Here is a 16,237-nt window from a genome sequence, read left to right on the forward strand (position 1 = left end):
ATGAGCCTTAATCCCTGAAGTCATTAAACTTCTCATAAAGAGTAGGGGCGTAACCCCGATGTCCTGGCCAGATTCCATCCACTGGCCCTTGTCAATCAAGGCCTCCTAATAATCCCCACCCTCCCAATTGTCTCTCTCTCCTCTCCACCTATAGCTGGTGTGTGGTGATCGCACTGGTGCCGTTTACCGAGTCTCCCGTCACATCATCCAGGTGGATGCTCCACACTGTTGTTTATCGAGGAGACGCCCCCTTCATATGATTCTAAGCACATTGGGTGTGCAGCAATACACAATAAATTGCTATATAAATGCCTCATTCAATCATTCATACAAGACATTTGTCCACGTATCTGACATCCCGACAGAGCCTTAGAAAAACCTTTTAGAATATATCTTTGTAAGCTGGATATTTTGAAAGCAGGCTTTGTGTTTGTATTGTGTGTGGAATCTCTGCTCATCTAAGTCAGAGGTTTGGTCCATTTAAACAAGGCTTTAGGGGAGAAGAGATGCTGTTTGCGTACTGAACCTTGACTGTTCCAAACGACTGCTGGTTTTAATCTGACAGTCTGTCTTTCAGTATTTATGTGGACACACAGAGCCAGAGCACAAGAGTATGACGGACAGGGAGTGAGCGAGACCTGGAGAGATAAAATAAGCTGATCTCTGCATTTCGAGAAGTGTGCACGTTCCTGTGTGTCTTTTCCAATTTGTGTGTCTGTATTGGTGAGTGTGCTGTAGGATATCATTAGAGGTGGAACAAGAAATGTGTGTGCTGAGTCATGTGTGGGCTGACCACAGCAGATCTGTGTGTGAGTATATTTGGTAAACGTGTGTGTGTATTCAGTGTATGGATGTGTATGTGTGTGTGCAAATGGTGGCGACATTGTTGCATTGCTGTGGACTGGATCACATCCTAACCGTCCCTCAAGGCGCAAAAAAAATCCATGTCTAAAACTGGAAGTGATGCACACACACACGTTATATCTTACTTGCAGACATAAACTTGGTTATAATGCAAGTCTGAATAAGAACCGCAGACCATAATTCTAAACAAATCTCTCAAAGAAATATTTTTTGGATTATGATGAACAAATATTTTGAGTTTAAAATGTTAAAATGAATGTTTGCTCACTTCCAAGTACAGTTTTTTCCTCATAGTTACACACAAACACGCTATCACACACCATTGTATTGCTGAATAAACAACTATCCCAATTGTTCTAACATAAAATTTTGACGGTGTGCTTCTATTTTCATGTGCAGTATTTTCAATGTTTCGTTCTCTATAATTATTTTGTTCTGAACTTGCAATCTGCTGCTTTTTTTCCTGTGTGTGAGAATTTTCCTGACTTGCATCCTCATGGTTTTTCTCTACTATATAATTGTGTGTCAGTGTCCGTTTTGAGATCTGGGTAGTGATGTCATTCGGCTTGTGGTTCCCTGTATGCCACCCGTTCTCTGCTTGATGTGATTGATCTATTTGACTGACCTCAGATATGAAGAATCGGTTTGTACTGTCATGTCATTTGTTCTGGCTAATGTCTCCTCTTTCTCTTTCTGTTTGCAGTATGGGATTGGTGATGGGATGGCAGTGAGCATGGCCCTTTGGGCAGGCGTATGGGCTGTTCTCCTACAATTGGCCTTCCTGCTACTCTTCTCTCCGCCTCCAGGCCACTGCCAAGGTGACAGGCCCCGCCTTGAGTTCACCCAGCCGCTGTACCATGCGTCGGTCTACGAGAACTCGGCCGCCCGCACCTACTCTGCCAGCCAGGTGCGCATGGGCATCCCTCTGCACCAGCACTGGTGGGAGGTTAGGTATCGCATCACCTCTGGGGACGAGGAGGGATTCTTCAAGGCTGAGGAGTATACTCTGGGAGATTTCTGCTTTTTGAGGATACGTACCAAAGGGGGAAATGCCGCCATCTTGAATCGTGAAGTTCAGGATAACTATATGTTGACGGTTAAAGCTTCTATTAAGGGGGATACGCTTGAAGCCTGGACTAAAGTGAGCGTGCAGGTGTTGGATATGAACGATCTACGACCCCTTTTTTCCCCAACGACGTATTCGGTTACCATTGCGGAAAGCACACCGCTTCGCACCAGCATAGCACAGGTCACGGCAACGGACGCCGACATTGGTTCAAATGGAGAGTTTTATTACTTTTTTAAAGAGCGAATGGAACTGTTCACCGTCCACCCAACTAGCGGTGTTGTTTCTCTTAGCGGAAAGCTAGATGTAGACATTCAAAGCCGCTACGATCTAGAGATTCAAGCAGTGGACCGGGGAATGAAGCTGTATGGGAATAATGGCGTAAGCAGCACAGCCAAACTGTTCGTTCACGTTGAAAGAACTAATGAGCACTCGCCAACGTTGAGTTTCGTCACGTTGGCACCAGTGTGGACTGAGAAATCACCTGTGGTTGCAGTGATCACTGTAGAGGACGCTGACCAAGGTGTAAATGGCGAGATCGAGACTGTGTCCATTGTCGCCGGGGACCTTCTCGAGCTCTTCAGCGTTGAAAGGACTGAGGTGCGAAGTGAGGAAATGCCGATGGAGGAGGACGGGAGTCAGAAAGGTTCGAATGAGTTCGTACTACGCGCAACCGGTGAGTTCAATTGGGACAGCTATCCGTTTGGATTAAACCTCAGCTTGCAAGCACGGGATCGTGGAACACCTCAGAAGTTCTCCGCTGTGCATGTGATGCACCTTCAGCTGTCACGACCGACCCCGAAGGAGGTCCGGTTTCAGAAGGATGAATACCAAGTTCTTCTAAGTGAAGTTGCTCCGCCTGGTACTGTCGTGGAGGCCGTAAAGCTCCAACCAGAGCCGGACGATGCAGAGTACATCCTCACACCGTCTCCTGATTCTGTGTTCTTCGGTATTAACACCATTACAGGGGTTATCAGTACGATACGCTGGCTTACCCAACTCACGCAAGAACTGTTTGAGCTAGAGGTTCTAGAAGTAGACAGCGGTCTTAGGGTCAAGGTTAGGGTAGTACTAGAAGATGCCAATGACAATGCTCCTACGTTTACTCAGCAGTCATATGAAGTATTTGTCAATGAGAGTGTTCCCGTAGGCACTACTGTTGTGGTGGTGACGGCTTCTGATGGGGACCATGGGGAAAATGGCTACATCACGTACAGCATGGCCAGTTTGACAACGTTACCCTTCAGCGTGCAGCAGTTCACTGGTGCTGTCACTACATTACAAGAACTGGACTTTGAATCTTCCTTAGAGAGCTTTAGTTTTGTGGTCCGTGCTTCCGATTGGGGTTCACCATACAGACGGGAGAGCGAAGTCAACGTCACTGTGCATCTAGAGAACGTTAATGATAACAAGCCTCTTTTTGAGAAAGTAGACTGCTTAGGTGTAGTTTCAAGGGAACTTCCAGTCGGTGAGGTTATCACCACAATGTCCGCCATAGACATTGATGAGTTGGAGCTAGTCAAATATAAGATTCTCTCTGGGAACGAACGAGGGTACTTCGAATTAAATCCCGATTCGGGCGTCATGACTTTAGCCCGTTCCCTCACCACAGCTGTGCCCAGAAACACCTTCAGTCTAAAAATTACCGCCACAGATGGGGAACACTTCTCAGATGTTATGTTTGTGAACATATCCGTAGTGCAAGGCAAAATGCCGCCCAAGAGCTTTAGCTGCACAGAAACCAGAGTAGCACAACGTCTGGCTGAGAAACTTTTAAAGAAAGCCAAAGCTAACAGTAAACCCAAAATAGAGGAAGGCTTTATTGACCTGTTTTCTGTGAACCGTCAGACGCCACAGTTTGACAAATCATTCCCCACGGACATTACCGTACGTGAGGATGTAGAGATCGGCACGAATGTGTTTCAGGTGAAAGCGTACGATGGCGACACCGGGTTCAACGGACAGCTGTTGTACTCCATAGCTGATGGCAACACGGATAGCTGTTTCACGATTGGAATCCAGAACGGCATGATAAGCGTTTTCCTTCCATTAGACCGTGAAAGTACTGACAGATACCTTCTAAACATCACACTTTATGATCTAGGCCAACCTCAACGATCCGCCTGGCGACTTCTTACAGTTTACATAGCAGACGCTAATGACAACGCACCGCAGTTTCTTCAAGACGCCGGCTACCATGCCCGCATTCCTGAAAACACTCCTGTTGGCACTGAGGTGATCCAAGTGGAGGCCACAGATAAAGATCAAGGTCTCAATGGTGAGATCCAGTATTCCCTACTCACCAGCACATCACAGTTTGGCATTAACAGCTCCAATGGTATCGTGTACGTTGCGGGTCAAATAGACCGTGAGTTTTTCCCCTTGTTCACATTAAAAGTTGAAGCACGAGACCGGGCAGAGCGAGGAGCGCAGCAATTTTCAATAACAACTTTGAAAATCATACTGGACGATGTTAATGACTGTCCACCTGCTTTTATCCCAAATGTTGTGAGTGCCCGTGCATTAGAGGACCTGCCGGTTGGCACCGTCATCGCTTGGCTTGACACACAAGATCCTGACCTGGGACTCGGCGGACAGGTGCGATACTCACTCGCTAATGACTACGACGGGCGTTTCGAGGTGGACAAGACAAGCGGTGCCATTCGGCTAACCAAGGAGCTGGATTACGAAACTCAGCAGTTCTTTAACCTAACAGTCCGGGCAAAAGACAAAGGCAGACCAGTCTCACTCCTGTCAGTTAGCTTCGTAGAACTGGAAGTTGTGGATGTCAATGAAAACCTCTACGCGCCATATTTCTCCAATTTCGCCATGAACGGATCGGTAAAGGAAAGCGCTCGCATCGGGACCTCCTTGCTGCAGGTATCCGCACGGGACGATGACAAGGGGAGGGATGGCCAGGTGCAGTATTCCATACGTGATGGGAGCGGTCTCGGGAGATTCACCATCGACGAGGAGACGGGTATGTGTTGAGCGGATAATTGTTTTAGTGACGAATGTGCTGTTGTTTTTATTTCATTACACACAATTGCTTGTAATATCTGAAATGCTGTCGGTTTTCGCTGTGTTATAGCTTGTCCGCACAAAACTGTAGGGCATTAAATAGCTCGATATTGAATTGAAGCAGATATTGAAAAGAAAAGTAAACCGCTGCAGTGTGTCACTTACAGTGAATTCCTGGGACAAATAAAGAGTGAAAAGACTTCAGTAGTCAGTGTCTATCTCCTCAGGCTAGTTAAACACTGCATTGGCCTACATTTTATTTAGGTCGCATTTTGACAGTTTAGATGGAGGGGGAGTAAATGGAAAACGATGGAGATTTTGATAGAGTGATGGTTTAATGTTTCATTCAGTACAACATGTGCATTATTCTATCAGGATCTGGTTTCGGTCATGTTTTCTGTTTGTCAGACAGAGGACATGTGTAGGTGTGTGTATATCAGCAGGTGATGATTTAAACATAGAGGAGTGTGTGAATGTTGACACTGGGCGACTGAATCTTTGAATGGCGCTTTTATTTATTTGTTTCTTGTGTTTTTTTTAGGGATGGGCATTAAAAATAAAGAAAATAACATTCGAAGATCGATGAGAACTATTCGAAAATTATTCGAAATTCGCGCCCCTCCCCGACGCATTTACAGTATTACACACACACAAACAAATAGAGAGAGAGAGAGAGACCATTTACGCTTTAAATCCGTGACGACACACTGCTTTATTTATTATGGAATAGGCAATCTTACATAAAGCTAAAATAACGTGCTGAAACATGAATATATTAACAACCGAATGACGGCACTTATTAACAGTACGTCGATCAGCATCAACCGCTCATACAACGCTAGGACATTTCCTTGTAAAATATGAGCATGCGCATTTATACCACCAAAAAAAACAGTGTGATCGATCAAAGAAAATATATTAAAACCATAAAGATTTTAGACCAGACTTAAAACATGTTAAAACATATTAACCGAATGACGGCATTTATTAACAGTCCGGAATGATTTCATGAATTAATAACTCAAAATGCTTCCATTTCTATTGCCATGAAAAAGTTTCTCCAGTCTGGCAGTGATAGTTTTTCTAGACTAACAGTAAACTCGGGCTGTAAAAACTCCATAAGATTTTTAAAGCCCTCTCCTTCGACAAAGCTGATCGGAAGCATATCCTTAGCGATCATCTTGCTAGTTAGAGCCGTTATTTGCTCCGCCCGTCTGGCATCCAAATTGGTTTGTCTGACCATAAAACTTGCAACTGATTGCTGACCTGTGGATGGACCTGATGGGTGCTTCGCCCTCAAATGATTGTGCATCGTAGTTGATGATCCATGATAAGCCAGCTTTGCATTGCAGAGTTTGCTTTGCACTTTATTCTCATTCATTTTATTAAAGGACCCCCACACAGAAATCTTTTTTGCACCATCTCAATTTATCGTATCTGTTATGCCACGCGGGTCTACAGTGTGCGTAACTTCCTTAACAATTCTTGTGAGAAAATGTTTTCCTCTACTGTCTCTTGATTGACAGCCTTTAGGATTTAGGTGCGTCGTTATTGGCAGCGCCACCTTTGGTTACATGAACACATTACACGTGAGAACACGGCAATTTTTTTAAGATCGCACACACTATTCGAAATTCTGTAATTAAATTAACTAATCGAATATTCGAAATTCGTGACATCCCTAGTTTTTTTATAATCACTTATTACTGCACATACTTGGGATTAGCTGAAGTATTAAACATAGGTGTGTATTTTATACCTCTCACGTAATTTCTTTTCCATATTTTATGCATAAACTTGTTACTATATATGCATTATTTGTATGCACATAATTTATTTATTTTATAAACAAGATCTAAATTGTCAAGAAATCTTTCATGTCAAGTTAATAAATCTTGATTTAAGAATGGTTATTTATTTATGCTGGAAATAAAATAAAAAACAAATAAGTTTTTGTGTGTGTGTGGGGGGATATAAGATGTACTGTGGTTGTATTTCTTTAGCAATCAGACCTAATCTTTGTACTTTGTGGATGATATATTGTTTAATAAATCTTATATAAAACATTTTCACTCTTTATTTATGGTCTAGCTTTCCAGTACAAATTTCTAAACGTTCTTAAATCAAGAAACATTTACTTTTGAAGTTAAAGAGTTTATGCTCAAACCAAGAGAAAATAACTTCCTTTAGGATAACAAAATGTGTCTCGCTTCGCATTTTGATTTAATTATGTCTCGATATTTGTACTGGAAAACAAGACTGTAAATACTCGGCAAGAAATCAATTGTCATGCTGTCTTGTCTAGAGACCTAGAATATATCACAGAGATTTAGGTTGTTTGTTGACTTCAGCTAATAAGAAACTACCCTGCAACCACCCAGAATACCCTAGCAACCACTCACACTCTAGCGACCGCATCACTCAGAATATCTTGGCTGCTGCTCTGGTGTCATGATGATGTGTTTTGCCTCACATTTCTTTCAGGAAAGGTTAATATCTGGTGCCTGAATTAACCTGTTTGTGTAGTAGCTCAGATGAAGTATATGTGAACGTGTTTGTGACCTCTGACAGGCTCTAAGGTGTTTTAGAGGTACAATAAATACTGAAATAGAAGAGTGTGGTATAAAAGAAGGTGTTTGATGACTGTGTGTGTTATTCTTAAAGGAGATGAGGTCAGCGAGACTCGACACGCCATGCGAACAGAGATGTTTGAGAGGAAAGGATAAAAAATCGGATGAAAGAGTTTGGGGTGCATAGGGCAGAGAGTGTGTGCACTCACCCTGAAATGATCTGGAGGTTTTAAAACGACTCTCAGATCTTCTGTGGACTTTCACCTTTCCGTGGAATGAGAGAGTCGGTAAGAGGAGGTAAAGCCGGGAATGTCGGTTCGTTTCTTTAAAGACTGACACGAGAGAGTTCACACTGGCCTTTAGAAAGGGCATGAATCAAAAACATACAGGTACAGAACAGTCGCCTTGTTCTTTTTAAACTCGCTGACAACAACAAAGAAGAGTCTTTAAGTCCAGTCCTGTACTGTATTACTGTGCTAGGCGTGGATCGGAGAGATTTGTGTCATGCCTGCAGGTGGATCAAAGTCTGTCCATGAGTCTTTGAGAACGTCAGGCTTAGTCTTACAGGGTTCGAGGTATGATTTGTGATTTTGAGGCATCTTCGACATTTGAGTTGTAACATATGGTAAAACCCCAACGAAATGAAAGTTGAGCCAAAAATAAAGTTTTTTATCAACCTATAGGATTTTCTTTCTTCTTCTGTACACAAAACAAGATAGTCTGATGTGTGCCAACCTCATTGACTTCCATTTTATGAACACAAATGTTTAGCATCACCAAACTGAATTGCGGTCCTCATAAAGGAACATTGGCTCAACCGATGATGTGAGATAGTGATGGATCTACCTGTATATTGTGTTGGAAAACCATTTTTGCAATTCTGTTTGGTGCAGCTAGCGGCTCAAAAATAGCCCTGCAGCCTTAAGGTTTATTTATGGTTGACTTGTTAAAGGCTATATTGTGGGTCAGATTTGAGGGTTTGATGTGAAACATTTACAGAGCTTTCTCGATAGCTTATTGCAAAAGATGCCGAGTAAACCTCATTAATGTGGTGTTTCTTTCTCAATGCATGGACACACACACACACAAGAAAGAATTTAATCTATATGCATGCACGCGGATCTTACCCGAGGGTCACCGGATCCTTAGGGGTCGAAGGATAAGACACCAGTGTCAAAGGTCATCTAGTCTGTGTCCCTCATGAGTCAGTATTCTAATGATGAGTCTATGCAACTGTTTGCATACAGCTGTTCCTGTGCGGGGTGTGCATGTGTCTCTATTCTTCTGACGGAAAGAATGAGGGCGCAGGGTAGCTTATGCGTTATACATCGCATGACATAATTGCACGTTTGTAAATACCCACGGATACACATGCATCCGCACCCTCGCGCACACCCACATTTTGCAGTAGCGAGTGGGTGAATTTATTGCCCTTGTTAGCTGTGTGCTGGCGTCAGCCATAAATCACCCCGGGACCGAGAGCAACTCTACAGATGCAATTACAGCTTAAAGAGCACACACACATGCTGAAAGGACATACTTCACACGTGTCTTTGTACATGCAATCGCGACTTAGAAAGCAATTTAGAGAGCAGGTACACAAAAGGAAATTCAATCTGGAGCCGAAACCTCGGTCAAACGTGCACGCTATAGCCAATTTTCGGCGTTCAAGCGAATGTGCAGCACAAACCAGAAGTCGAGGCTTCGCGATCGGAACATCAGAAATGCCGAACACAAATACGAAGGCTCATTATTCCCGCCAGTGAACAGACGCTCTTCATCTGCAGGGACTCACAGTGTTGTAATTGCGCAGTCGGTCCCCGCGGAGCGTCCTGAGGGTTAAGTGCTTTCCTCGCTGGTGAAACAACCCAGCCTGCTGTTAGCCGCCTTGATCCTTTACTACCGCAGGACAGAAGGAATATTCTAGGTTATTTACAACTTAACATAAAACTAAATTAGATCGGTTCCGTTTTATGAATGCACATTAGTACACTATGTATGTTAGAATTGAAAAGCACAGTAATTCACTTACCACATGTTTCTATTAGGCCAAATGAATGTGAAGGTCGAATTTTTTCTGAAAACGCTTCCCTTTTGTAAATTAACTATGGTTTATTATAGTAAAAGTCACCACAAATATCATGATCGAACTGTGGGTAATGTGGCAAAACCACGGTTCAATTGTGTTAACCATAGTTTAGCTAGTAAACACAGATTTAGGTTTTATTTGAAGCACAAACATTGTTCATTTTAGAAGTGCTGTTTACAGTAAAACGCAGAAGAGGAAATTGTATTTTATTTAACTTGAAGTGCGTTATTTTAAGAGTTGGTAAGCGACAGCAGTGCCACAGATGCGTTTCATTGGAAAAACCTGGAATACTCTTTTTAAATATATATGAATTGTATAAATGAATGAATAACGTCATCAGAGAAAGTAGTTTTCACGAAGGTCCCACCGGAGAACATGTGAAGTCAATCCGCTCTGTCAACTACAAGCTGTTTTAGAGGCGGTCATCTCCAAACGTATTTACTGAGGAATTATTGTCCTCTAATGACTCTGCATGTCTGCTTGTTTTCTAGCCGGTTGTTCTGGTTTTAGCAGAACAGAACCTGGAGAACCGTGCAGACGTAATAACCTCCATTACAGCGATCAATGGGTTTGATTGATCAGGTTAGGCTCTGATGGAAGGTGTGCTATTTTGTGTTGTCCTCTATTGTGTTTAAACGCTTTGGGCCGGAGTCAGAAACAAAGGCAGAACATAATCACGGCTTCACGGCTGTGTTTATTGGAAAAGCACTGTTGGGGCTTTTTGGTGTTTAGGTCCAAGATGCAGTGGCTGTGCTCCAAAGCTTTCTGAGTTGACTACTTACACAGCATTGTGGGGCTTTATAAACAGGTTGCACATTTAAATTGACCATTAAACACACCTACAGCTGTGTGATAGTGAAGAATGCTGTCTAGTTGACAAGGGTTTACGTTTTTTTTTGCGGTCAAATGCAAGTCACATCACATCCAGTCAGATGCTGAAAATTCGCCGCCAGCCACATAAACTTGACTCGGAGCGTCGTCATACACCTGTCCCTGACAATTTTACTCCGATTCCCCCGTCACCGTCTGGCGGAGGTTCAATGGTAGGGTCACATAACCTGATGTGATCGGATGAAAGTCGCTCTGGTGCCTTATAAAACCCCACAAGGCCCGCGGTCCTAAATATAGTCACACACTAATAGGAGGAACCGGGTGAGCTCACCGAAATGACAGACTCAATTAAACCCTTTCAGTGTTTCGTCCTTCATTGTCTGCTTTCTTTTGATTCTTTCTGACTTTCCCGTCTTTGTCTCTTTCGTTTGTCTCTCTCTTGTTTTGTTTTTTTGCCAAGTATGCGTAGGAGTTTTCGAGATCTGTCTGATGAAGCAGCACTAAACACAAGATGATGTGTTCCTCACACAACACATTCAGTGTGTTTGTATGGTACATCTTTTATTTAATTCATATTTTATTTTATTTGCATAATGTATACACAATATCCTTATGCATACATACAGTATTCACATTTATACATTATATTACACTTACACTTCAGTGCTATAACTCATAACTGTCCTTCTGCAAACTCGGTACAAATTCGCTGTTTCTCAGGAAATTAAAAACAATATATTTACAAAACCCAGTGAAAAATATAAAGAGTGATTTACAATAATGGTAACAAAAAATAGGGTTTGAGGTTATAGAAGGACATTCTTAATATGTCCTTCTATGCAGTATAACAGTATAACTGTTCGATTAAATTCTACATGCATGTTTCAAATATTATTAATTATTATATTTTATTGCTAATGTTCATCTAATGGAAGACTTAGAATAGTTTTTTATGATTTCTTTTCTTATTATTTCATTTTTTGTATGTAGTTTTTCTATGTGTGTGTTATAGTTTATAATAGTTCATTTTTATTTTTTATTTTATTGATTTGAGTTTTTTAGGTTTTTGAAAAATATATATATATATTGGCCACATTATATTGTTTATTGTTTTTACGGTTGCTATACCAGTTGAATTTATATTTATTTCCGTTTATTATTGTGGCATCATTTCTAATTTTAGTTTTGCTTTTCATATCATTTTTAATCCCATATTTTGTTTGATTTCAGTAAACAGAAATGTTTTAACATTTTTAGTCTTGGTAATCTTGGTAATCTCTTGGTCTGTATTTTTCAACATTGTTATTTCTGCTCAACTGCTCTGCATTGATGCGAAACTTAACTATGGAAATTAAATAAATTATATATAATTGTATCCTTTTCACTTTAAAAATGACTTGCATTATACATACATTAAAAAAATAAATCATTGACATCTTTCTCAATTGATCCGTCTTGCAATTTTTTTATTGTAAAAAGACATAAAAGAATACCTCTGACTTGCAGACATGCTTGCGAAGTGACGCCAGAGGTTGAGATGTTAATGTGGCTCATATTTCTCCCATGTCTGTACAGACCGCCGCTATCTCCCACAGCCTCGTTTTCAATTAAATCGCATTAAATAAGCCGTCTACCCTGACTAACGTCCATGAGCATGCACTAATGCATGGCTGCACCCTCGGGAATATGTCTTCCGGTCTGATGGTAGTCAGTAGTGACCCACAAACACTCTTGACATCAACCAGAAGTTTGTGCATTTCCAGGAAGTCCTCATTTCTGTATAATGTTCCTTTGAATGACTAAGCAGATGTTCTGTCCAGTCTGGGTCTATGTGACCTCAATATATCGGTGAAGCACTACCTATTCAAGATGGTTTTGAGTTAGCCCTGCTGTAGGTTTCTCTCTGAAGATGGAGGAGATGCCCTTGTGTGAGCTGGCTGGCTGAATTTTCTCTACTTTTTCATCTTGTTGTCTACGGTTAGATGTTTTGTTCATAAAGTCCCAGAGCTTTCTAGAGTTCAGTGGAAGAACAGAAATAGCTGGCGGTATTTCAAAGCACAGAGGAAAATTCTTCTATTTTTCTCCTGGAACAGATGATGTGTTGCTCCATTCGGTGTTTTGGAAAAAGCCTGCGAGGACGTATGGAAAAAACAAGACCATCTTTGCTCCTTTAAAATATAAATCAAACTTGTTCATTTCAGTGTATGTAGTTTACAGCAGTGATCTTTGCTAAAGGACCCAAAATTAACATTTGTTATTCGATTCAGGTCATTTTCATGTTACATGAAACAAAAACTGTGTTATTTTAAATTGTGAGAGGCGAGAAAGTGGCCAATTGTCGTTAATCGTGATTTGTGACTTTGTTTGGTGCAAGAAAATTTGACTTGCTTCCTATATATTTATTATTTTAAAAATGTGTTTATAATTTTTATTATTATAAAAATGGAATAAGTACCTGTCAATGTTACCTTGGCATAAACTGTTAAAAATAAAGGTGCTTTAAAGGTTCTTCACAGCGATTCCAGTGAAGAAGCGTTTTTAGTTCCTCGAAGAACCATCTCTTTTTTACTTTTTTATAAACTGGAGAACCTTTTTCGCCACAAATAACCAGAAAGGTTCTTCAGATGTTAAAGTGTCTATATGTAACAAAAATGTATAAGTGCACTTTTTATTTCTGTTTCAAAACTAAAGCTTTTCTTGGGCTTTGCTATTTTCTCTTGAAACCTTTTTAGTAGAGTTTGGTCGACTTTGTTTCTACATGTTATAAATAAAAATTGTTGAAATTATTGTTGAGAAAACTGCATTATGTAATTGTAATATTGTATCATTTTGTTGTGTGGAGTTGACTTACTGATGGTTGGTACGCCATGTTGGGATTTGTCATGACAGGCATGTGCGATTAGCCTGTTGTGAGGTTGTGTTTGGGAGATAATGAAGTCTGGTTGCTGTCATCACCTTCTTAACAGCCTTCTTTAAAAACCACAGGGATATTTTGATACATCTGAATCCGTGAAACTGCCCTTCTGTCAAACACACATGTGAGCCGCTCTACCCAGACAGGCAATGAACCTCCAAACTCCTACATACAGACTTACACAATCTAACACGCACACACTGAGATATCACATCTGACACACACACACACACACGTTCTGCTAGTGCTCATTAGCTTTATTTAAACTAACTTCAAATAAACGTGATATATTTAGTACATCTGGATCACACTTGTGTGTGTTTGTTGCTATGTTTATGATGGAGGGAACACTTGTCAGTTTCAGGATCTGGTGTCTGATCTTTATTTGGGTTGCTAGGTTACAGCCGGTTTTAAAATGATTTTTTGAATGGTAGAATATGATGTGTCAGCAAACATAAAGTCACAACACCCGTGTCTGATCGCTACAGATGTTTGGTTAATGGAATTAAACTACAACTATTCTCTTTCAAGCGGTTTAATGAAATTACCGTTGAATACTTGAGCACAAGACCACAACCCTTTAACTCTCTCATCTTCTGTCATTTAGGACACGACAGTTCCTCGCAATTGTTGAATTTTCCGATGTTTTCAGCGCTGTTATGCATCTTCAGAAAGTACAGATCCAAAAACATCAAATACTCTGCTTTGATCATTGTTCTCAGATCTGGGGGAAATATTTGACAAAAACATCATTTGCGCTGCTGTTTATACAAATTGGTGTATTTTTTTAACAAACCTACACATTTGAGAGAGATTAATTAAAGAAAAAAAGAAAAATAGTGAGTTCTTGCAGTTTGGCTGGAATATGGACATACAAATAAGCTTTTGAGCTACAACACACACGCACGCACTATTACAGCTAATGGATGCTGTGAAGGGCAGGATGTAGATAATTGGCGTCTCATTAATATTTGATTACAGACATTATACCAATGACACACATATTTACACACATGTGCGCTTTCTTTGACTCATTTTGTTCTTTTCTAGGTCAGAAAGAAGGAACACAACTTCTGAAGAGAAAGCAAAATAATCTCCCAATTTTCACATGCTTGCGTTCTCTCTCTCACTCTTCCATATCTGCACGCTCAGCTTTGGCAGAAATATCAGCGTCTAACCAGGAGTGTTTGAATTTATATTTAGCTATAAATTTGTGGACATAACTGTCTCCAGAAGCAAAGTGAAACATGACATATTTGGGGACAAGCTTCATTGGAAAAACAGTTTAAAAACTTAAAATATTTAGTCCCTGTAAAAATGCAAACGACTGTCTTTTAGGGAAAAAGCACTTTTGCCTCTCACAAACTAACTTTGAATGGTTTTCTCTTGCAAAAATATCTATATAGGTGAATATAGATAGAAATATAGATATTTGCCGTGATGTTATTGGCACAGTTTTGCGAGGTGAAATGCTTTGAAATAAGTATGTAGTTGACATGTGTGTAATGTAGCTGAATGAGCTGGTTTGTGGTAAATTGAGTTACATGACTGGATGGTTTGTCGAGGCTGGACTTCCAATCTGTGTCTCAGATTGGCTAAAGTGAGTTTATATTACCTCAGAGAGAACGACACTCTCTCTCTCGATCTCACTCGCTCACGTTTGCTCCTCTTTTCTCTCTATCTCGACGTCTTCTCTGGTTTCGAGGTTCCTGAGGCAGTTCTGCTGGTGTTCTGAATATATTACATGTCCTCGCACTCTATCACAATGAACTAAAGGATTTTTTGAATCCTACTGGCTAACACACTGAATTATTAATGTCACACATGTGTCCACGCACACACACTGAAGCACAGACTGTATTTCAAAATCCTTTTCTTCTATCAGATGGTGTTCGATATCTGACACAATCTTACCATGGAACCAAGTCTTAAGCTGAAATATGTGCGCATTATATTATATCAATTAAAAATGAGTCCAGATATTTTTCAGATATATATTTTTTATGTAAACATTGCATTATTTTTGTGCATTCATAGTAATATCAATGAAACTTCAGGTGGTTTGTTTTGATTTAAGTCATAATAAAAAAAAATACAGCTAACTAACACAATAAAACACAATAAAAACATGATTGTTAAAAGATTTTTAACTGAGTTATCTCATTTTGGAACCAAAGTCTTCATATGATTTAGTAATAATGTACAATTATTTGGTTATAATTATTATCATACAATTCTTTTCCTCAAGAATCATTAACCAGAAGAGCGTCTTGCCCAGTTGTGAACATGATTTTATTGTTTTGCAATACCATATAAACCCAGATGACCGTGTAAAAAGATTTCAGTTTTGACTGGCATCGACATTCCCTGCAGAGCAAAGTTGTGTTGTTTGCGATGAATTTGTGTCCAACAATGATGTATTTTTCTCTTGTTTAGTTATTCTGACCACAGCCGTTTTGTAATTTTTGTCCCAGACACCGAAGGCCTCAATTTACGGTGAGGTGGAAAGTTTTAATGTTGGGCTGTCTCTGAGGTCTGAGGGTCAGGGATTCTTTTGTTTCTTTTCGCCTGAGGTTTGTCTGTCATTCTGACCTTGATCTATGTTTGCCGTATAAGTGACTTATGGATATTGATCTAAAGCTTCAGATGCGTTATCGCGTGTACGCAAAAGCACACAAATTAAATAATTAAAATCACATTTGTGACTTGATACTTTGATATTTTATCATTTGCAGGTGTGATCTACACCACTGATCTGTTAGATCGAGAGACGCAGGACTCCTATTGGCTGACGGTGTACGCCACAGATCTGGGCGTGGTTCCTCAATCGGCTGCGCTGCAGGTGTACATTCAGGTAAATACGAGAGTATATTTGTGTTTCT

At 40.5% G+C, this 16,237-nt stretch overlaps 1 protein-coding gene across 4 annotated transcripts in view; it reads left to right on the forward strand.

Annotated features, from left to right (window-relative positions):
- Nucleotides 1–16,237, forward strand: part of fat3a (FAT atypical cadherin 3a) — a 111,302-nt gene that overhangs the window by 46,347 nt on the left and 48,718 nt on the right. For all 4 annotated transcript variants that reach the window (XM_056756492.1, XM_056756494.1, XM_056756493.1 and 1 more), the window contains exons 2-3: nucleotides 1,568–4,910; nucleotides 16,091–16,209. In XM_056756492.1, coding sequence (XP_056612470.1) covers nucleotides 1,586–4,910; nucleotides 16,091–16,209 — 3,444 coding nt within the window. In that variant the 5' untranslated portion in view covers nucleotides 1,568–1,585. The remainder of the gene's footprint in view (nucleotides 1–1,567; nucleotides 4,911–16,090; nucleotides 16,210–16,237) is intronic.

This window comes from Triplophysa dalaica, chromosome 9 (genome assembly GCF_015846415.1).
Source record: "Triplophysa dalaica isolate WHDGS20190420 chromosome 9, ASM1584641v1, whole genome shotgun sequence".
NCBI classification, from domain to species: Eukaryota; Metazoa; Chordata; class Actinopteri; order Cypriniformes; family Nemacheilidae; genus Triplophysa; species Triplophysa dalaica.